The sequence below is a fragment of the Prinia subflava genome, chromosome 16, assembly GCF_021018805.1.
Source record: "Prinia subflava isolate CZ2003 ecotype Zambia chromosome 16, Cam_Psub_1.2, whole genome shotgun sequence".
Classification (NCBI taxonomy): Eukaryota; Metazoa; Chordata; class Aves; order Passeriformes; family Cisticolidae; genus Prinia; species Prinia subflava.
Window position 1 is genome coordinate 2,013,914 of NC_086262.1, and position 23,722 is coordinate 2,037,635.

Consider the following 23,722-nt stretch of genomic DNA (forward strand, 5'->3'; position numbering starts at 1 on the left):
CCGGGGAGGCTGCTCTGGCCAAACCCACCCCTGGAGTCCTGCAAAGCCTCTTTGCTCCCCACCAGGGGTGGCTGTCACCCATCTGGGGACCCACTGGTTCACCATGCCTGGTTCTTGCACCAACAGCCCTCAGCACTGAGCTCCAGGCACCCGGTGGCATCACCAGCCAAGCAGATGATGCCCTGTGCCCTGGGACAAAGCCACCCCGGCTAGGACAGGTGCTGGGGACAGCCCGCGGGTGGCACCTGGAAGTGCTCGGCCCTGCTCCCCATTAGCTGTGGGTCGATAGGATTGTCTCCACCATCCCCCTGGAGCTGGCCCTGGTGCACTCCAGGTGATCCAGCAGGGGAGGGACAGCAGCTCCGGGGCTGGGGGCAGAGGACACGGTGTCACAGGGGCCCCAGAGCAGCAAACCCTGCCCTGTCACTGCCCTGGCCCCGGTGGCCTCCCCTGTGGTCTGGGACCGCCTGTCCCAAAGGAGAATGCTCTGGTTGGAACCCCTTGCGTGTGTGTGTGTGAGACCAGGGCTGTCCCCATGTGCACAGGGGAGGAGGGAGAGCTGGAGCTGTGGGATGCAAGGGAATTTGGGAGAGGAGTGTCCCTCTGAGAGGATTTTCAGGGGTCTCTGCGCAGCTGGATGGGGGTTTGGTGTCTCTATGGGGTGCTGGGGGATTTCAGAAGTGTCTGTCAATCTGCAAGGGGGGCTCAGGGGGTGCTGGCTCTGTGTGAGGGCAGAACCCAGGGGGTTTGGGGGCAGAGGGTGAAGGCCACAGAAGTGCACCTGGACAGAGACACTGGGTGGGGATGGATGGGAATACAGGGATGGGGGCTGTGCCCTGCACACCTGGAGCCTCCTGTACTAACAGGAGGGATCAGCCCCAACCCCCAATCCCGGGCTCTGTCTGTCTGTCTGTCTCCTGGGACTGTTCTGCCTCTGCCTCCTCCTCCCTCCCCCTCACATCTGGCCAGCAGCAGCTTGTTTTTTCTTCCAGGGTTGCGACACCCTGAGCCACGGGATGTTTTTGCTCAGCCTGTGTCAGACCCCCCCGCCGGGAGAGGGTGGGAGGATTGTCTTGGCCAGGGAGCTCTGGTCACAGTGTCTGAATGCCCTCCCACCCACTGTCCCCAAGCGCAGAGAGGGGACACCACCGAAAGCAAATCAGACCAGGGCTGGAGAAGGGAGAGTAGATTCCTGATGGTGATGGGGGTGATGGAATCCGACTGGGTCTGGTTCTCCAGATCCTCCAAGACTGGGCAACAGTGACCGGATCCCTGCCAGTGCTGGAGAAGAGCAGCTGGATCCCCTTGGGGCTGTAGCTACCGACCCCTCTTGTCCTCAGTCATGATCCACAGCCATGTCACCCTCCACTCAAAGGCCTGGACTACCAGAGGATGGGGGTGCCACCACAGCAGGGGTGGGGGACACGAGATTGGGGGTGCTTAAAGAGCATCCCCACTGCTGGAGCCAGGCAGGGCTGCCCCTGTCAGCAGCACCGGGATGGGCAGACCCCACCTGTGCCTCCCTTTTCCCACCAGAATAAATACCATTCATTCAGAAGAAACCATTTTATTATTTTTTTTTCCCAAAGAAAAAAAGCAATATAAATATTAGAGTATAAAACTTGCGTGTAACACATCGACGTTGGTCTATATGGGTATAAGAAGGATATAAGCATATATATAATATATAAGTATAATTCAATATTAGACACATTGAAAGGGCAAACGTGTTTCATTTCACGTACACTCGGAGCACAGAGCACATGGAAAGAAGATACAGAGAAAATTGAAAATACTGATGTCCACAAGTTAGTTACCGCGATTAAAAATAACACGCCACTAAATACACAACACTCACTACGCTACCTCAGATTGCAGATTAAAAAGAAAATATAAAGACTACGATTCAGCTACAGCATTTCTAGAGGGGGGACAGGTGGCAGCTGCAGGGGACAGGGTGGGAACCGCTCCCAGTGCAGCCAGCGCCGGAGGCAGCTGGATGGGATGAAACACGGAGGATGCTCCTGCTGCCCTGGGGCTGGGGAGGGGCAGGGGTGAGGAGAGCCTGGCTGAAAGGGCTGGATCTGCTCGGGTGAGTTACGTGTTAGTGATTAAAAAAGGAAAAAAACAACACACACCCCCCTGGGAAACTCGGCGTGGCCCCTTCCCGGCCACCCCACAGCTCCTCTCCTGGCTCTGGCTACACAAAGCCCCCATCTGCCTCCCCCGGGGGCTCAGAGCTGCTTTGCTATGGGAAGCTGGCCTGGTGCTTTGGTGATGGGCACATGGAGAAACTCTAATCCTCATCCTTTAATTCCCCCCGCAGGGTACAAAGCCCAAAGCCAGCGGGAGCATCACCTCCTCCGGGCAGGCCCTGCATGGTCCCATGTGACACTCCCCCAATTACTGCCCCCCAGTTTGCAGCATCACCCCCTGCTCTCGGGTCCCTTGTCTGGATCTGGTCCCCAAACGCCACCAAAACAACCATCACTTACTCAGTCACCAACTCTGCACCAAAGCCATGCACCGGCAGCTCCGCTGGATCCGAAGGATCCCACCCCTCGGGGCAAGACCCCCAAGAATCGCCTGGCAGAACCGCCCGGCCGCCCCAAACGCCCTTTGGGGCCCGAACTAGAAGCAATAATGAGTTTCCCCAGCCGGCCTGAGCCATCCCACCCCCTCCCACCCCTTCCCCAGGCAGCCCCGGCGCGAGGCTCGGGGCTGCCGGCGCGTTCGCACCGCGTGGGCATGCGAGGGCTTGTGCGGGTCCGTGGAGCTACTGCGCTAGTGCAGGTGTGAGGGGAGGGACGAGCATGCAGACACCGTGTGCAGACAGTGGGGCCGCGTCCCCTGTCCCCTGCGCGGGGACTGGCCAGGCCTGGCCGCCGGGGAGCGAGGCTCTCTTAGCCTTAACTCCATAAGAACATCAACTGTACATATAAATATTTACTGCAAAGAAGGTTTGAGATGTGTCTGCTCTTCGGAGACCCCTAGAACCCCGGGGCAGCTGCCGCACGCCTCGGCACGCTCCTCTTGGAATTCCCTGCCTCTCACACAGCAGGAGGGCTTTTTCCTTAACCTATTTCAGGCCATTAGTGGTTACACTTTAAAAAACAAAAAACAACACAAAAAATGTTTAGGATGCAGCTTTGCCATATTCCCTTTGACTCATGCAATATAAATACTTTTTTCCCAGATGACAGGTAAGCAGGAACTGAAGCACTCCCTACCAACTTCCAAATTCCAAAATCCATCGCTATCATTGACTGGGGGTGAATTTTAAGAATGGAAAATTTAAGAGCAAAGAACTGTAGCACGGGCTCTAAGCTAAGAACTTCCATTTCCTTTCCAAAATATAGTTGAAGGGTTATAAATTAAAAGATCCACATTAAAATTATTTACACTGGGCAAAGCCGAGCACAGGCCTTGTGCCTTTCTCGGACTACCTGGGAGCAAATCGGATCCAAAGACATGGCAAAAGACCTTCCGCCCTTGCATATTCGAATACCCGAGGGGTTGTATAAAACGTTATTCACAGGGCACTTGTTTGCGTTCGGTTTAGATTCTGGATTGGTTTCCATCATGAGACCTGAGAGCAGCGAGCCCCTGCTCTCAGCTCTGATGATGACGAGATACATTCGCAGCATTTCCTACTTTGCACCACAAAAAAAATTCACATTCGTCCTCCGGCCTGGGCTGTGGTTTTGGGGGAGTGCTGGAGCCGGCTGCCCTGTAGCTCTAAGGTCTCCTTTCTCTTTTTCACTACTTCTTCTCCTTCTTCCCGGATTTCTTCTTGTTGCCCGCGGCGGGGGCGGCGTTCTTGGCGTCGCGCTTGCCGGCGTTGGTGAGCGTGGCGTTGCTGCCCGGGATGTAGACGTTCTGCCGGTAGTCGGGGACGTGCTGCAGGGTGAACTGGGGGCCGTAGCGAGCGCTCAGCCCCATCGTGCCATTGCCGCCGCCCAGGGTCGAGTTACCGTCAGCAGCTTCTGTGGGGAACGCCGGGGAAGCGGGGAAAGAGAAGGGCAGGATGTTAAAGCCAGCTGGAGACCCCCACTCCCAGCCCCAGCAGCCCCACAGGGTGTCAAACCCAAACCAACATCACCTTCAGCTCCCCACAGGGCTGTGCTGGCACAGAACCACATCCCCCTCCCCGACACCGCCCATTACAAACACATTGTGCAGTCACACCATTAGCAATGCATTAAAGGAAATCCAATAGTTATTTATTTTTCCGCCGCATTTAAAACCCTGCCCGCGGTATTTTTCTCCAGCCAGGTTTATTCAGGGAGCAGGACACGGGAGACCAGAAAGAAAACCCCTCCCCTGCAATACCGCAAAATGGCTCTAGGAAGCCGAGCACGAAGGAAATCAATGCCAGAGCGTGTCTGACGGTCCAGATCTGGGGGCAGGGGGAGGGGAAGGCAAATTCATTCCTGTCGCTATGCAAAGCTCCAGCTCTGAGCGAGGAGTGGGGAGGGGCACGGGGCCCCCCCGGGATGCCGGGGCTCTGCTGGGTGCTGGAGACCAGATGGAGACGGGGGAGAAATGAGCACGGGGGGACGGCAGCGCTCAAGCGATGCTGTTGCCATGAGCTGCTGCAGATCTGCTCCAATGCAGCTGCCTGGCACGGCTCGGGGTGGGGTCCTTGCACAGCCCTGCTCAGAAATGGTTTGCTGAAACTCAGCCTTTGTACGTGAGGCTGTGGCTCCCATCTCAGCCTCATGCTCGTGGCTGGGGCCAGGCTCTCCTGCAGGATGGGGACACCCAGCAAGAGCACCCAAAGGGCCCAAGGCAGAGCCCAGGAGGGCTGCTCCTTCCTTTCACAGGCAGAGAGATTGTGGGAACAAAGGAAAATAACGAGCAGAGGTGGTGGGCTGGGTCCCCTCGCGTTTCTCCTCGCTCCAGACCAGCTCTGTGCACGCCTCTGTGGTGCCTTTGCAGATGCCCCAAGCAGATGGAGCTGGCTAAGGCAGCCAGAAAACTGGACAAAAAGCTGGACCACATCCCACCATCCCCCTGGGATAGGGCTGTGTACACGTGCCCTTTGCAGGGGTCGGAAGGATGAAGCAACTGCAGTTGGAAAAGTTGCAGCTGCTCTGTTGGAGCAGGCAGGGAGGAAAACAGAGCGAGGCTAAAAACAGGCGTGATATTGTGCACTGGGGCAGGGCAGTGGTGAACAAACACAGAGACCCAGAGCAGGGAAAAGCCTTTCACATCCCGCTCTGGAAGCATTCATGGCAGGAGAACTCTTCCAGAGTCCCCATGAAATGGGTTCCAGACCTAGCAGGGCTTGGAGGACCTTGTGCTGCGAAGATGTGTCTCTAATTAGTGATATTTATTGTTAATCCTCACTCGCCTGAGCAGCAGCTTATTTCATCAGCAACCAGCTCAAGCCCATACCCATGGAGGTGTTAGCAGTGATGGGATGACTGGAGATGTGCAGGTGTTGGGGAAGATGAAACAGGGAAATCTTACAAATCTTACAATTTTGATTGCTTGGCAAAAGAATCTGAGAATATGAAACCTATGAATGAAACAGAAATAAGAGCTGGTTTTGATGTATAAGATTCCAGGCCCGTCAGTTACTGAACAACTGGATAGACAATGGTTGAGTGGGCTGAATGAAGATCCCTGCTGATTGAACAATGTCCATGGCAAACAGAAGGGATGCTTCTGCAAGAGAAAGAGTCCAAGGGTCAGGGAGGCCCTGCCAGTTTGGCAAAGAAGAAAAAAGGAGATCTAGAAAGTAGCTTTTAGTGTTTAAAATGTAACACAGTAGGGTAATGTAGTACTTCTAATAGGCTGTATGTAGATTCTGTAAGATTTGTGTCTTTCACTGGTTGGATGCTGTAAATTAGCATATTCAGTATAGAAAAGGATATAATGTGTTGTAACCAGAACTTAAGCATCTCTCAGGCACTCTTTTAGCTGTGACCAGCAGCTTTAGGCTTGGCTCTTTGTTACCTGTGCAATAAAATGCATGTTGTTAAAAGAGCTGCCTGGGGTCCAGAGACCCCTCATCGACACTCTCCTCTACGGCAGGGACCACCTCACAGGCAGCTTACAGCCTCCAGCCACGGGAGAATTGTTTTTTCTGGACTGTCCCGGCTGGAGTCAGCCCAGTGAGAGGCTGGCTGGACTTGGGCCCCTCTTCCCTGGGTATTGCTGCCCTGTGTCCCTGAGCTGTGAAGGGCTGGGGGTGCCAGCACCACCCAAGTCCCCATGAATTAATTTGCAGTCTCAGCACAGCTTCCAGCAGGGAGAAAAAGGCACTGGTGAAGTTCCCAGCCCGGGTGTCAGTCCCGGGTAAGGGCACCCGGCTGTTTCTAGGTAACCCTGACATTAAGGCTGAAAAGATGAGAGAACAGGAACAACAGAGGGTTATAAATGGGCACCGAGGTGCTCTTGCCAAGCAAAGCACTTGAGCTCTTGTTGCTGGAAAGGTCACGCTCGGCCTCCACCAGCAGCCTGTCATTATCCCAAACGGTCCTGAGGAGGAAAACAAGAATTTGGGCTTCAGCAAAAATAACCAGCGAGGGGCTCCATCGCCCTGTGGGCAGAGGGGAGGCTGGGGGCAGCCCCAGAGCATGTGTTGCTGCAGCTGCTGGTGGGGCTTTCAGGGGACCCAATATAGTGTGTCTGCCCCTCCTGGGGGGACAAGGACCTCCCCAGGCTGCCTTTCCGTCTGCTCTCCCACCATCCCATGGCACCTCTCTAAATTCTCGCTGGGAGCCAGAGTATTTTAAGGACAGGACGCCTGCCCTTGAATGTCTGGTGTCCTGGAGCATCTGTGCTCCTCAGGCTGTCCTAGCAGCTGCCCCTGCCCATTCAGATCACTGCAAACACTGGTTTTTCATTTTGTTCCCGCTTGCAAGGCAGGAAGATCCAGAGGAAGGATGGCTGGGAAGGGAAACAGAACCCTACAGCAAGGTCCTGGGGGGAAAATGAGGTCCCCAGATACTCTGACGTGCCATGGTAATTTAACCATTGGGAAAGGGATTTAATCCTCAAAGGACTGGATGAAGCAGGCCTGGCCTGGCATGGCACAGGCTGCCCTCCTGCTGAAGCCAAGGAAAACCTCTGGCCAGGGGTAAGGATGCATCCAGGGCATCCCCTGTGTCCCACCTGTCACCCCGGAGCTCAAACAGAGCTCAGCGGTGACAGTGGAAGATAAGGATTATTTAAATGGACGGGAAATCACACCCAGGGATGGGTACCACAAAGCTTAATGGGCAATTAACGCTGCCCCTAATCAAAGCCTGCTCCAATCAACACTATTGGCTTAAAGAGAGAGCAGAAACGGGGGGACAGAGAACAAGGGTGACACGAAAACACTGTGCTGGAGGAAAGAACTTGTGCTGTGTCCTCATCCACACCCAGCACAGAAAGGGCCTGAAAAGGAGGGATAAGGGAAAGCCATTATCCGTAGGAGGGATTTGATTTCCATCACCCCCTGGGCGGGCTGGAGCCGTGGGAGAGGTTGGGGCTGTGTGAGACTCTGGGATTGGGGGAGATTTGCTGCAATAGGGCCTGGGGCTCCACGAGAGTCGGTGCTTAACCTGGAAGGGACCCGCTTAGCCCTGATCCTGGGGATTGCTGCAGCAGCAGCCAGAAAAACAGCTTTATTTACCAGCAAGGAAACCCGATCTGGAGACACTGGTGACGATAACCACATGCAACCCCAAGGGCTATTTTTCCATGGTGGTTTTTCAGAGCAAAGACACATTTTCACATTGTTTCTTTCTCCTGAGTGTAAACAACCCCATTGCCCCAGACCTTCTCCCTCCTCCCCAGCAGCTCAGCTGTCTCCTGGTGTCTGCAGAACAGCAAAGATCAGCTGCAGCAGCTTTCCAAGAAAGCAACACCAAAGCCATTCCTCCTCCCTCAGATTCCTTCCCTCCCAACAACTCAAAGGAAACATCCTAAGCATTTTGCACAGGGTTTTATGGCTGTGCTTCTATTTTTAAATCAAGGGGGGAAAGACTTAGAGGTATTTATAAATAAAGGCTCTATGAAAACCAGGCTCTTCATCCACAGTGCTGCCCAGCGTGAGGATTGTCCTTGTTTTCTGCAAAGCCACAGAGACTGTGGGTGCGTGGGAACATCCCTCCCTCTGCCCAAGGCTTCAGCACAGCCATAAACCAGAACAAACCAACCCAAAATGACCCCAGACCACCCTCCTGTGAACACAACTGCGAGGAGGCAGCAGCAGCCAGTGGGAGAAACCTTGGTGAGTCCATGGCTCAGGAGAGGGACTCGGGGAGCTCCTCTGCACACAGGGATTGTTGGAAATACTGAGCCAGGCATTCGCTGCTTCCCTGGTCCAGCCTCTAGCCACACACAGACTTCCAGCCTTCCTTCCTCCTCACCTCACAGCAAAGTTTAATTTACTGCGGCTTTCTGGAACCAGGTAGTTTATAAAACATCATCTCCAGACTGGCTCTTGCATTTAACACAACCACAGCATGGCCAGAGGGTACAAAGTACAAAGCAAACAGAGTTTGGGTGGAAGAGGTTCCTGTCTACAGGAACCAGGTACCTCCTCTGCCTGGATCCCTCCTGACCCCTCCCTGCAGGGACACCAGTGCTTTCCCACCAGCTTTGGGATCTGTTGAAGCAGAACTTTTGCAGCCAGCCCAGCTAACCCAGATAAGTCAGTCCCAGAGTGTTTTATCCATCAGCATGAACCCGAGATGCCCCCCCGGAGCAGGAGTCAGGGATTTCCCAGGAGTGATGGGGACCAACCGTTGGCTGAAGCCAGGATCATGGCTTGGAGCATCTCCGTGTCAAACTGGTTGTTGGGCCAGGCTCCAGCTTCCTCTCCATTCTGGGAGCTATGGGAAAAGAAAACAAACAGCAAGTTACTCCAGTTCAGTCAGGAGGAGTGGGCTGGACCAGCACATGCTTTAAATCCTTCTATGAAATGGCACTCAGGAGCCAAGACCCTTTCAGAGGTGTCCCCCACCAGGCTCTTGAGGAATAACCACCAAAGCACTTGGGGACTCAATGGGGCTTCCAGCAACACCTTCCTAACTCCTGCTGCCTTCAGAGGCTACAGCCAAGCATCCCATTTCCTCAAAATCCCACTGACATGGAATCACAGAACGGTTTGGGTCAGAAGAGAACTTGAAGAGCATCTATTTCCAACCCCCTGCCACGGGATGTAATGTAATCCATTGTCAAAATTACAATATAATATCATAAAAACTGCAGTCCTAAAGCCCCAGAGGTGCATATGCTCCCTTGTATGGCCAGGTCCTTTTGCAGGCTTAGAGTGGATGCACCTTTCAAGCTCTTTCAGGTTACAACTCCACTCTGCAGCTTCATTCATGTGATAGAGGGTGAGAAAACCCCCTGGTGTGGTGAGATTTGGGATCATCATGGAGCAGCTGCCTGGCACCACAGACCTTGCTCTGAAAAGAGTCCAAGATCAGTCCTGGGGAGGCTGGAGCAGCAGGGAGAGGAGAGCAGGGAGCATCTGGGCATCTGCCTTGGTTCCCCTTGGCTGCTGGGGCTGCTGAGCACCACAGATCCGCCTGGGAAACCTCAGGGGATGCTGACAAATTTTGGCTGAGGAGGTTTTGTGGCCGAGGCTACAATCAGCACTCTGTGTGCAGGGTAACAAGCCCTGCTTTCATGTCTGCCAGGTGTCAGCTGTGCTCAGCCACCGCTCACTGCTCAGGGCTGTGCCCCCAGAGCCCCTCAGAGCCTCCACACTTCCTGAACACCTCACCAGCTTCCTGGGGTCCCCTCTGCTCTGTCCCGAAACAACCCCACCACTCAGATCACTGCTGTCTCCTCTCCCAGTCACGGCTCTCACTACCCACAGCCCTTCCCATCCATTGGAATGCCAGGATTTACCCCCTGGCTGTGTGCTGGCTCCCTTGGCATGAGGGCTGCCCTGCTCTTGCAGCTGGGAGCCCTCCTGAAGTGAGATAGGGGAGGATGAGGGGTTGGAAAGCCCTTCCCATGAACACATCTTGCCCCATTTCCCAGCCAAGTGTTCAAACCGCCAGACTACAAGGCACAGATGTGGCCTCCTCCACCACTGTGGTCCCAGCCCTTACACCCAGGGGCTGCCAGACCCCAACACCCTGCTCAGACCTCAACACCCTGCCCAGACCCCAACACCCTGCTCAGACCTCAATACCCTGCCCAGACCCCAACACCCTGCCCAGACCCCAACACCCTGCTCAGACCCAACACCCTGCCCAGACCTCAACACCCTGCTCAGACTCAACACCCTGCTCAGACCCAACACCCTGCCCAGACCCCAACACCCTGCTCAGACCCCAACACCCTGCCCAGACCTCAACACCCTGCCCAGACCCCAACATGAGGACCTGGATATCCTTTCCCAGGCAAGGTGCTCAGGTCCTCTTGCAGATATGGGAGCAATTGGATGTCTACACCAACACCCTGCTCAGACCTCAACACCCTGCTCAGACCTTGATGCCCTGCTCAGATCTCAACATCCTGCTCACACACCACACTCCTGCTCAGCCCCCGAAATTCCTGCTTAGCCCCCGAATTCCTGCTCAGCCCCCAGAATTCCTGCTCAGCCCCCAAATTCCTGCTCAGCCCCCGAATTCCTGCTCAGCCCCCAGAATTCCTGCTCAGCCCCCAAATTCCTGCTCAGCCCCCGAATTCCTGCTCAGCCCCCAGAATTCCTGCTCAGCCCCCCAGTTCCTGCTCAGCCCCTGAATTCCTGCTCAGCCCCCAAATTCCTGCTCAGCCCCCGAATTCCTGCTCAGCCCCCAGAATTCCTGCTCAGCCCCCAAATTCCTGCTTAGCCCCCAGAATTCCTGCTCAGCCCCCCAATTCCTGCTCAGCCCCTGAATTCCTGCCCAGCCATGCCCAGCAGCCGACATCCCCAGCTCTGGGGTGTCCTGCTGAGCACTCAGCACCCCGCACACGCCAGCGCAGGCATGGCCAGTGCCAGCTCAGTGCCACGTGCTGGGCAGCAGATGGGCTCCTCATGCCCTGCTGGGCATCCCCCTGCCTGAGTGCCCCCTCCACACAGAGCAGGCTCAATATGGACATTTTGGAATTGGGATGGACCCACAGGCGCGTTCTTGAGGGTTGTACCTGCCACAGTGACCTTGTAGCTGCATCAAAGCTGTGCAAGGAGAGAAGCCTTGAATGCACATGAGCTTGCACCACCCCTGTGAAATGCTTCCCTATGCACAGGGTGCCCAGAGCAGCTGTGGCTGCCCCTGGATCCCTGGAAGTGTCCAAGGCCAGGCTGGACGGGGCTTGGAGCAGCCTGGGACAGTGCAAAGTGTCCCTGACCTTGAGAATGGGATGGTCTGTGAGGTCCTTTCCAACCCAAACCAATCTGGAATCCTGAATAAATGTTCAAACCCCCTTTGAAACACAATTATCTGACTGCGAGGGTGCTGTGCAGACACTCCCAGGTGCTCTGCACCAAATCTGCTCTCGAGCAGCTTGTCCAAAGATGTGCAGGACCAGGGGACCGTCCCTCCCCTCCTGCATCCCGTGCCTGATCCCTCCCCAGCCGGGCACGGGGCGCTGTTCTCACACCAGTTAACCTTTAGAGGATGCAAATAACCACTAATGGAGCAGGAACTGTCCCGGCACGACCCTGCCGGCAGCATCCTGAAATACCTGCTGCATCCCGGGGCGCCCTGGCGTTATTTACAGCCCTCCTGCGTGCCGGGGGTGCCGGCACTTTCCAAAAGGACAGAAGGGAGGCGTGCCCGCCTCCCAAATTAACTCCTCCGTGATGGCTGTGCCGGGACTCCCCTGCCCCGTGCTCCGTGCCGTGCCAGGACAAGGTGGGGACAGCCCTGGGGCTGCGGTGACCTGTTAATGTCACAAACAGGGCTGGGAATAGAGCCCCGGGCTAGATCCAATAAAGGACTTAGGAACCTAAACTCCATTGCAAACCACAACCCATTCAGCCGCCCGTTAACCCAGCGGCTCCTGCCCCACCCCCAGCTGCAAGATGAGGTTTGAGGTTCCCAGGTTTTCCAGGGCTTCAGGAAAGCTGCTCAGAAACATCCCTGAGCCTCCCAGCCGCTGATCCTGGCTCTGGGAGCTGCCCTAACATGATGGTGGTACCCAGAGATGGGGGAGGGAAAGCACAAGAAAGTATCAAATACATTTGGAGGTGGTTTTGTTGTTGTTGTTTGTGGGGTTTTCTTTTGTTTTGGGGGGTTTTTGGTGTTTTGTTTTTTTTTTCCTAATGTATGCCAGGAGTTTGAACCCTGTTCTGAAATCAGAGCCCCAGGTTCAACTCTCTCATTGATGTGGCAATGCCAGCATCACATTTTCCACCTCCCAAAAGACTCTCCTCTCCCACCCTTCCTTCAGGCAACTCCTCCAGGCTTTCCTGTACAGAAATTCCTCCTGTCAAACCTCCGTGTCCTATGACAGTGGGAATGCACGGAAGGAAAGGCCCTGTGGTCAGGAAATCCACCTGCACCAGGACTCCCGACCCCACCAAGCTCCCCCTCCCCGGGGCTGCACCAAGGCACAGACAGGAGAGCTGGCACCACTGGGCACCAGACTGGGCCAGGAATGGGTTGGAAAGGGGGGGATGGAGGGTGTGGGCAGCCCATGCTGCCTGGGAGGGGTCTGAGTGGCGCAGTCCAACCCTCCCAGTGCACGGCCCAAGGGAGTGGCTGTACCAAGACATGCAGATCTTGCTCAGGTTGTTTTGAGCTCTTGTTTAGAGCTGTGTGTCCCAGGGAAGGAGGACTGTGCATCACCAGCCAGCTCAGGATGGGCGGCATTCCAGACCCTTTTCCTTCCTTGTGGTCTTAGTGAGGGATGAACTCCTGGGATGAGCCTCACCAGCCCCTCCATCACCCCACTGTCTGGGGGACACCCAAAGCCCTACACCCCCTTAATTCCCTGTGAGATCACAAAATCAGACTGGAAGACGGGCATGAATAGAATCATAGAATCCCACAATGGTTTGGGTTGGAAGGGTCCTGAAGGATCCTGCAGTGCTCCTGATCCCACACTTCCAAGCAGAAGGAGCTCCCAGCCTCTCCCACCCTGCCTTGGGCTCCAGTGCTCACATCATTTTGGTGGCTCTCACATGGCCCTGCTTTTCTTGCAGTGAGGAGCCCAAAACTGGGCACAGTGGTCCAGGTGTGGATCCGTGAGTGCCACAGGGGAATCACAATTCTTGTCCTGCTGGCTACAACCTGACCAGTAAAACCAGTCAGTCTCCATCATAGAAAGGGTGCACTGTTGGTTCATGTTCAACCTGACACCCTCATGTCCTTTTTTTCACCCTCACTGCACCCAGTGTTCCTGAATTTTGCACAAAGAGCCCCAAAGCTGTGTGCCTGCTCCTCATGACGCCACGTAGAAAAGCTATTTTAGAAATGCCTTAGCATTGCAAAATAAAAAGGTATTGAACTCACTTCTCTAAGCAGGAAATTCAAGTGTCTCAATTACTTGCAGCGCAATCATCCAGAATTCAGAGGCACAGAAAAAAAAACCCAAGGGCTGTAATCTAAAAACATCCAAAAATAACTCCTCAGAGTGGAGAATGCACACAGCTGATGGCCAGACCTGGCTGCCTTCCACAGCTATAGGATGGGGCTGTGAGTCACAGCTGTGAATCACTGACTCAACAACGAGCAGCCCTCCCTGCCCGGGGTGGGCACAGCCCAGAGCCCCCCTTGCCACTGCTCCCCACTCATCCCCAGCTTTGGATGCTGCTGCAGGGAGCCTGCCCGGAATGAGAAGGCTGGTTCCTATGGAAATACTCCAAGGACTCACTGGTTTTAATACAAATGGTGTTGATTCAATAGGGTGTTTTTCTAAAAACCCATCCCCCCTAAGATAGATTTTTTTTTTTTCTCTGTTTAGTTCTACTCCACACTTCAAAGCCCAGAAAAGAGCTGGCTTTCATTTTCGGGAATGCTTCCAGCGTAGCTAGAACTGGAGAGAAGGAATCAAAGCCACGTTTGAGACAAACCCAGGGGTGCAGCATCTTCAGGGGCTCAGGGCGTGGTGGACACGGAGCACAGCCCAGGTGCTGTGCCAGGAGAGGCAGGTACAGCCTGGGCACGCCCTGGAGCTGCCTTCAGTGTGCCTGGCCACATGGAAATCATGGAATAACCACACAAAAGGCTTTTCTGGCAGCCCTGCTACAGCCCCACTGCATCCACCTGCACCCCCACACTGCCAAGCACCCACACCAGGAGGGCACTTGGGTGCTTTGCTCATCAGCTAATTTGCAGCACCCTCAACCATCAGGTCCCTTTTTATCTTCCACTTCCAGCACGAAATTATTCCACTTCGAGCACAGAATTATTCATTTCCTTGCGGGGTTGCCATGGAGCTCATCACTATGGCAGCCAAAGGCCTCGCAAACATTTATTTGCACAATCGCCCGATGGATTCCTGGAAAATTGTTTTCCTTGCTCTGCAGCTGGAAACACGAGTCACAGCAGCGCCACAACAAACTGGGAAAGTTTATTCATGCCAGAGCAGAGCTGTCAGGGCCCCAGGGGCTGGAAAGGGCAGCTCAGTGCCCCAAGGACAAGACCTCGGCACTCTGAGGCTCTGGCAGGGCTGTGGGCAGTGCTTGGGCTGGCGATTTTCCCGGGACACCCTCAGCATCCTCTCTCCTCTCTTTTTGGGGGCTTTCTGGCTCCTAGGGCAGTGCCCTCTCCCAGCCAGGACCTCTCCCAGCCCGGCTGCTCCCAGGCTTCCCCAGTGCGGGCAGGGGATGTGACTGGGATTCACTTCTCCTCCCGGCCTCTTCTCCTTTCACTCCCATTTACACACCAGCCCTGGATGCTGCTCCCGCTTTCCCTCGGGCAGCACCCAGCCCTCCCCTCCCTACCCAGCACCCGGAGCCAGGGGTATCTCCAAGCCCACTCCTCCATCCCCATTCCCGAGCAGCCCCTGCTCGCCCCAGGCTGCCCCCCCTGCCCAAGCCCCCTGCACTCCTCTCTCCTCTCTCCCGGCTCCGTCCCCACCCCCAGCGCTGCCTCCCACACACGGCTCCAGCCGGAGGCAGCAGCAGCAGCGAAATCTCAGCCGGAACATTCCCAGGCTGGCAAAGTGACAAAGAGAGAGGGAGCAGGTCTGGCCCTGCTGGTGCTGAGCCTCCGCCGTGCCCGAGGCGTGCGGGGACACAGCCCCGGGCCTGGGGACACTGCCCCGTGCCTGGGGACACAGCCCTGGACCTGGGGACACTGCCAAGTACCTGGGACACTGCCCCATGCCTGGGACACTGTCCCGTGCCTGGGACATTGCTCCATGCCTGGGACACTGCCCTGGGCCTGGGGACACTGCCCCGTGCTTGGGGACACTCTCCCGTGCTTGGGGACACTGCCCCACGCCTGGGGACACTGCCCTGCACCTGGGGAAACTGCCCTGCACCTGGGGACACTGCCCCGTGCCTGGGGACACTGCCCCACGCCTGGGGACACTGCCCCACGCCTGGAGACACTGCCCCACACCTGGGGACACTGCCCCGTGCCTGGGGACACTGCCCCGTGCCTGGGGACACTGCCCTGCCCCTGGGGACACTGCCCTGCCCCTGGGGACACAGACCCCCACCCAGGGACACACTCCAGGGCGAGCATGCCTCTGTCCTACTTCCCACGCCGGCATCCCGCAGCCCCCCACCCTCCCCCAGCCCCCGAAATAAACGGGATCAGCTCCAGAACTGCCACAATTTCCTGTCCCCTTCCCTGCCCGAGGATGCCGCCGGCCCTTCCCCCACGCTCCCCGGGCTCCTCACATTCCCCTGCACTTCGGTAATGCAGTCACAGGCCGGAGGAAGCCTGGATGAAGCCCAGCTCTAAGATCGTGACTTTGCAAAGACGCAATTGAAAATGTGAGCAAGGAAGTGTGAGTGGGGGGGAAGATTTCCAGCCTCCCAAAGCACTGTAGGGCCTTCACTTCCAGCCTGTGGAGCTGCTGGTTTGCTGGTGGGATGAAGGTAGAACAAAAGCCCACAATGTTCCTAAAAATGTCCCTAAAAATGGGGTCAGGGCAGTGTCCCCTGTCCCTGGAACTCTTCTAACCCTCCTGAAGCAGACAGAGCCCAGAGCAGTAATTATTTCCCCCGGGCCATCCTGCCACCACCCGTGTCCCAGACATGCCAGGAAGGATATTTTGAGAAATTCTTTGGAAAGGTTGTTGTGCCTATTTTTCAGATCCATCTCTGCAGCCGGCCATGGCATGTGCTCAGCTGCGCAGGAAGCAGATGGAGAGAGAAAAATTAAACTAATACACATAGCACCTGTTAAACTACCTAAAATAGCTTTTCTATACATAAAACTGGTGATGAAACTCCTGATATTCTGGGGGCTCTCCACAATGAGAAACACAACCCATCACCTGGATATTTCCTTTTCTCTACAAAAGACTTTACAGCTTTTGTCCCATTTGGCAGGATCTGGAGGGTTCAGACTTCAAGGGCCATGACAAATGCAAATAAAGGGATGCCCAGAATGGTCCATAAGGGAAGGAAAGAGTTTAAAAGGGCAACACGAAGCTCAAATACTGAATCTGCTGAGATTTGGGCTGTTAATAGACAGAAGGGTGGACCCTGCAAGCAGGAGTGCTCACAGCTGGCAGACAGGATCAGCTCTGTGCTCTCCTGACTGTGGAAGGGGAGGTGGGGTAGGACAGGACACATCTCTACAAAAACCTTCAGCTTCCAATCCCAAGATCAGATCAGCTCTGCAAGAAGACGGGGAGGGAGAGGAGTTATCCAGGGACAAGTCCTGCTCCCAGCATTAAAACAGCTCCTGCCTGCCCCAGCACCTCAAATCCACTCCAGAATTGCATCACAAGGCTGCAGCCTGTGCTCAGAGCAAAGCCAGGCTCTGAGCAGTCTCACAGTCCTTTAAAAGCAGTGTTTTGTCTGCAGGGTTGATAGGAAACCCCAGTAAATAAATCACAGGATTGCTAGGTTAGAAAAGTCCTCCAAGATCATCAGGTCCAACCATTAACCCAGCAGTGACAATTCCAGCACTAACCCAAGCCCCAGGTGCCACATCTGCACAACTTTAAATCCCTTCAAGGGACAGAGACTCCACCACTGTCTGTTCCAACACCTGACCACCCTTTCAGAGAAGAAATTTTCCCTAATATCCAATCTTTACCTCCCCTGGTGCAACTTGAGGCCTTGTCTTCCTCCTGTCCCTGTTCCTGTTCCCAGAGCCCGACTCCCCCCGGCTGTCCCCTCCTGTCAGGAGTTGTGCAGAGCCACAGGGTCCCCCCTGAGCCTCCTTTTCTCCAGGCTGAGCCCCTTTCCAGCTCCCTCAGCCTCTCCTGGGGCTCCAGCCCCTGCCCAGCTCTGTTCCCTGCCCTGGACACGCTCCAGCACCTCCAAGCCATGAGGCTCTAAGTTGCCTTCAGTCTTTTCTGTTTCACAACCCACCAGGTCAAACCTGACAGATAAAACAGTCTGGCGCTTCCTGAGCTTCTGTGGTTCCCTCCAAGGTGTTTGCTGAGCAAAAGCCACACAAACAGGCTGGGGACTGGTGTAGGTTTCATCACTGGACACAAACAACCACCCCAAATACTCCCCAAAAAGGCAACTCCTCCCCCAGGCTCCCCAGGACGTGGCAGAAGTTGGCGATTTGAGCTGTTCAGCCCCAAGGGCTCGGCAGGGGAAAAACCCCTTCAGAGCAGAGCTCCTTCACTGGCCCAACTCCTCCTGCACTCAGAGATTCACAGCCCACCTTAAAGCACAGCAGCTCTCACTCTTAGGAGAACACTGTCACTTAGATTATGGCTGCTCCTTCAAAGCAATGCCCTCAAATAGATTTCCAGAGGCTGCTCTGATTTTTCAGGCTGCAGGGCTCTACTCACACCTTACCCAGGCTTTGGGGAGGCAGCTGAGAGCAGCTCCACACTCCACATGCTGCAGGAGCTGTGGAGGAATCACTACACGCTCAATATTGAACTGGCAAACAAATACAACCCCATCAGAAGGAGCAGGAATTTCAGCCCAGAGACTGTTACAGCTTCATAATTCATCTGCAAAACATGTGGAACCACACCTGGCAAAGCAAATACTACTGCTGGCTTAACCCCGGGGTGCATTTGGGATGGAAACATGAAGGCTGTAATTACTTCCTAAACTTCCCCCAGTGGCACTTCCCTCTGCTGCTCTTGCCCCTGTCAGTGAGAAGCTGCAGCCCTGCCCAGCAGGTGCCCATTTCCACGTTTTCCAAGAATGAGCAGAAAGCAAATCCATCGGGCAAATCCATCGGTGTTTATGTGCACAGCCCCTCCGGTGCCCTGTGCTTTGTGGCACCTGCTGTTGGATCCGCCACAACATGACACAAACTCGCAGCGTAAATTCCTGGGCGGTTTGCGACACCCACAGACACCCCTGTGGCTGCTGGGTCTGCCATTAGTTATTTTTAGGAAGGATGTGGGCAAAGCCTGCAGCTGTGGCCAGTTGTCCTCCTGCTGGCTGTCCACCCCCGTGCTGGGTCAGCCCAGGAATGTCCGTGTTTCCCTCTCTGCTCCTCTGGCCCAGCTGCTCTGGGATGTCCCTCCAAACACACATGTGGGGTCAGTGTCCTGGTACCCTGTCATGCACCCCAAAAACACACCACAAGCCCTCACTTGGCAGCACCTGCATGCTTTGAGCCACAAGGAACAGCTCTGAGAGCTCAAAGGACTCTTCTTTACTCCTCTCCCCAGAACCCAGCACACACACAGGCAGCCTGTTGATAGTCCTGCAAGCCCAGCTCTTGAACTTCTTGCATGAAAACAAAACAAAGAATTAAAAAAAATAAATCCCTCTTTTCCTTCCTGGCTCTCTCTTGCTGCAGCATCTCCACCACCAGCCCCAAGCCCCCCGTGCTGTGGGTGGGGGATGGTGGCAGGGCAGGCAGGGCAGCTGTGAGGATGTTTGATGAGCAAGGGAGGCGAAGTGAACACCACCATTGGCTCTGCTCAGCCGGGGAGGGGAAGCCTGGCTAGCAACAGCTTTGGGAAGCATTAACAAAGGGGGATTTGGGATTGGAGAAAACAAATGGAAGGGGGGTGTGAAATGGCAATTCTGCATCTCCTCTACACGCTTTGCTCCTCCCTCCCCTGGAGTTGCCATGGATTCTCACACTGCTTCCCACCTCCCCGTGAGTCCCCTGCCGCTGTCTCTGGGGTGTCTCCTGCCTGGCATCTCCCCCCAGCCCATCCACACAGCCCAAAATTGTCCTCAGCCCTGCCATGAGATGCCTCCCAGGTGAGCCTCTGTCTCACCCTCTCACGCCCACCTGTGAGCAACACAGAGCCCTCCCCATCCTCCAGGAGGGAATCCTGACTCCAGCCCGGTGCTTTCCTGAACAAATCATCACAGAGACACCAAAACAAAGAGCAGCCAGGGACAGGCAGCACCGTGAACGCGCAGGGCACAACAATGAAAACAAACCAAAACAACAAGATGGGTCCTTTGTACCAGCCCCAGTCCCTGCTCTCTCCTCCCACACACCAGCAGCATCCTCCCATGAGGAAAACCCACAGTGATGATCCCACAGGGATACCCTGCGATGTTGCTGGACTGTTCATTTACTCCACTTTGGCCAATTCATCACTGTAATCTCCTCTACAGCCACTGATCTTATTTGTCTGAGAATGGCATCTGCTGCTCAGAATCAATCTGGATTCATTTACATTTGCCCAGCAACAGAATGGGTGTGTTCTTTCAAGAAAAACAAAACACAAACATCATTAAATTAATCATCCTATTCTCCTATTTCTCCCAAACAAGATTAATTTTGTTTTGCTCAGGTCTGCCTCGCCACCACATTTTCAGAGCATATTGTCTGAGCTCCTCTCTGCTGAGCATGTGCACCAGAGCTCTGCCGTGTTTCAGAACAAAGAGCGGATTCCCTTTGTTGTGCTGGAGCAGCAGCGATGTACGAGATCAAGAGCTGGTCCCTGCCTCACTGAGCTCCCCCTGTTCTGCCTGGCTCCAGGTGCCCAGAGACATGTGGGATTTGCTGTGATGGGCAGGGCTGTGCGGGGAAAAGGCAGGATTGCTTCTTCCCCAGCTGCCATGGAGACAGCAAGGGAGGAATCCCAGCACGGGTCTGAGCTTGTTTCTGGGTTAGGGTCAGTGCCAGGCTCCCCCCACGCTCCACCCAAAACCCCTGGCCTCAGCTGTTGTGTCCTCATTGTTATTTAATTTGGGTCAAATAGAGTTAAGAGCACATCTCTTTTGGGTTTTTTTGATTTTCAGCTAAAAGGAGGGCTGTGCTCCCCCAGCCCCAAGCAGAGCCCTGCAGTTCAGAGAGCTCGTGGTGCCACAGAGCTTCCCCTGTCAGCAGGACACACATTTGTACAGGGTTTAACAGCAGAGAGAGAACAGCGAGCTGGGCTCAGGCAGCTGCAGCTCCCCCTCTTTAATGCCTGTACTACCAAGCAGTGCCTGGAGAATTCACTCACCAGGCATCAAAACGCTGGGAAGAGCACGGGAACAGCACAATGGGGAGTGGGCTGCTTTCCAGGATCTGCCTGTTTGATCACCAGGGACATGTCAGGGCTGGGCACTGAACATATGAGAGCACTTTCTATTTCCATCCTTTAATAGTGTCACACAGGTTTGGGATAAAAACATCCCCCTTCATTTAACTTAAAATAGGATGAAAGAAACAGGAAAAAAATGCAAGAGACGTTTTGTTGCAAATGTGGACACAGGCAAGCGGGGAAAACCAGCAGGAATTAAAATCCACTGAGTTTTTGCAGTTATTTTAGCAGCAGGCTGTGCTTGGGCAAAATCTCTTTCCAAAGTCAGGGTTCAGCCCATGCTGGGAGACCCCCTGTCTCAACATGGGGCTCAGAAAAACCCGGTCCAGGGGAAGGTGTTCCTAGGCAGGGGGGTGGAACAAGATGAGCTTTAAGGTCCCTTCCAACCCAAACCATTCTGTGATGCAAGAGCAGCTGCTCCAGGGACCATCCTGGGCACTCAGGTCACAGCTCCTCAGCAGTGACATCGTGGCTCGTGCACCAGAACTGACATGTCACACTCGTCCAGCTCCCCACAAACACTCTGAAGCTGCCTTTCCTCTTGCCCTCTCTCTTCCCACACCACAAGTTGCTGCTGTCTCTTGAGCCCTGGGAAGGGGATGGAGCTTGTGAAGAGGGGCTGGGAGCTGGGGTGAGTGTCACTGTCCCACGACCTGAGAAAAGTCCCTGTCACTGAGCTGAGGGGGTCTGGACTGCATCAGCTCCGTGCCCTGAGGAGCCCCAGCACGATGCTAGGAGAGGGAGCAGCAGAGCCTGCTCTGATGGGGCTCATTTACTGCCTTCTCACAGCACGACAGTCACAGCAGCTGTGGTGCAATTCTGCATTAACAGGGCTTTGTTAATCGTCACTTCAACTAGAGCGGAAATGCTTGGAAAGATTTTCCTTGATTAAAATGTTGCCAGTGATGGGGAACTCAACAGACCTCTGAGAAAACTATTCCAGCTAAAGCTTTGTTTTAAAGTCCAAGGCCAGTTTCTACTATGAGCACTTTATCTAATTACATCAAACCCTCACTCCATTTTAGCTTTATCAGCTGGAATAGCAAAGTTTAATCACTTCAACAAGTTGGCTATAGCAATCTCTTAATTTTCTGATAAGATAAATTATTGAGCCAGACCCAGGCAACAGGGAATAGGCAGGGAAAGAGTCAGGCACAGGCAGCAGCTACATTAAAGACATTTAATTGCAACTCTGACACCAAAATTCAGCACCCACTACTCCCATGTCACCATTTTTAACTCCACAGAAGCTGCCCAAGTGGCCACCAGGAATGACAGAGCACAGAGATACAGTGCCTGAGCCAGCCAGACGAGGAAGCACATCACCCAAATTTATTCCTGATTATTCAGAGAGTATAAACCTCAAGTCTGCCCCAAAAGATATCATCTTTTCACATATAAATGATCCTGGAGTCGGTCTCCTCATACACAGTGACCTCACAGTATTCACAGAGAGAGGTGGAATTCAGTTAAAGTTCTTTCTTTCAAGGGAGTTCACCCTCTGAAGGGGATCCCTGTCCCTGCTCATGAACCAGGAGAGAAGATGGGAGAGGCAAAGAACAACATTTTGTTGTCAGTGGTCTCTCACTGGGGACCAAGACAAGCAAACCTTGGTGGGCTTGAGAGGCAGGAGAGTGCCAGCCAAGGGCAGGTACTCACTTGGGAGGTCTCTGCTCTGCTGCTGAGGCTTTTTCCTGACCTCACACACACCCCACAGAGTGGTGGTGGAATCTCCCTCACTGGGGATGCTCCAGAAGTGTCTGGACACACTCCAGTGCTGTGTGCTCTGGATGAGAGAGGTGAGATCAGCTGAAGCTCTGTGGTTCCCTCCATCCTGACCCATCCTGTGGTTCTGTGAACACACCTCAGAGCTCAAGGTTCCATGACTATAAAGGGAGTGATTTCCAGTGGCCTCCATGAACGGAGAGAATTTAAGATTTTTGACTCAGGAAGGAATTTACATGCTAAGAATCTGCTTTAGCAAAGAGACCTTTCTCTGTGAATCCACTGTCCAGTCCTTCAACCATCTCCTGACTTCACCTGGAGCTCCTCTCGGTTCCTGGGGTGCAGACACCAAACCCAGACACACCACGGCCACCTGCAGCTGTCACACCCCCACCAAACACAGCTGACACAGCAGCAGCCTATTTCTGACTCCATCAGTGACAGGGACACCCGCCCTCAGAGCTGCCACTCACGGACCTTCCAGCACTGAAACTGGCACACCAAGAAAAGAAACCTTCATCCCACAGATAAATGAAGAAAGAGCCACTTACCCACTTGTTCCAGGTCTCTGGGTCTGAGAGAAGCGCCAATCTGTGTTAGGCTGAGCTTGCTGCAAAGAAAAAGGAGAGTTTTAATACCTCCATTCTTGCCTTTGAAAATGAAAGTGAACTGATCCTGGATTATTTCAGTCTGGAATATCAGCATGTTCTGTCCAAGTGAAGCAAATCAATTAGAACAAAGAGAAAGCTCCCCCTCCCCCTTTCTTGAGTATTTCTGAAGCAGCATGAATACCAAAAAGCATGACAAAAACTGCTCAGAGAATAATCTTCCAAAGCAGCTCAGGAAACCAGGCTGTGAAAGAAATGAAGCATGAAATAAACTGATAAGGGCATGAATTCAGCAGGAGCAGTGGCACCACAGTAATGAGCTCGGAGGAGAAAGGGGGGTGTGAGGGGGTGGCAGAGTTAATTGATACTGAGAAAGATGCTTTTAATACTCTAAGGTAAAATGGTAACAGACCTTCCTAATCTCTCCTTCTTCTGTCCTTAAGAAGGCCTGTCTGGGATCTTGCTTTCACGCATTGTATGTGAATGACTTTTCCTAGCTGCTGTGGCCTTGGAGCACTACAATATTTTTCTGTCCACAGAGAAAAGAATAAACTTCCGACATCCAGAGGAAAAAGCATTATTTGTTCAGGAGACACAATAACCTTCAGACACAGCAGCACACTTTGTAACCTCATTAATAAGCCCCCGTATCGCTCTCTGCCCGTGTTATTTTACCACCAGACAATGAACATTTTGTAAATAAGGAAGGATATGGAGTAAGCCTGTATATTCCTGTTTGAATCATGCCTTTGTGGAAAGCACTAAATAGCACAACTGTTTGTGTCGGGAAAACACACACACTTCCGAAAATCATGATCATCTTAATGAACTCCAGAGTGATGACATACTACCTGGAAAGGACTACACTTCCCTCAGCTATTTTAGGAAAGAGCAGT

General features: G+C 54.0%; 1 protein-coding gene across 1 annotated transcript in view; it reads right to left on the reverse strand.

Moving 5' to 3' along the window:
* Nucleotides 1-1,551: 1,551 nt before the first annotated feature.
* LOC134559245 (uncharacterized) overlaps nucleotides 1,552-23,722 on the reverse strand; it is a 66,853-nt gene continuing 44,682 nt past the window's right edge. Inside the window, exons 5-7 of the mRNA XM_063413848.1 lie at nucleotides 22,770-22,828; nucleotides 8,746-8,834; nucleotides 1,552-3,986 (exon numbers count right to left, since the gene is read on the reverse strand). Coding sequence (XP_063269918.1) covers nucleotides 3,763-3,986; nucleotides 8,746-8,834; nucleotides 22,770-22,828 — 372 coding nt within the window. The 3' untranslated portion in view covers nucleotides 1,552-3,762. The remainder of the gene's footprint in view (nucleotides 3,987-8,745; nucleotides 8,835-22,769; nucleotides 22,829-23,722) is intronic.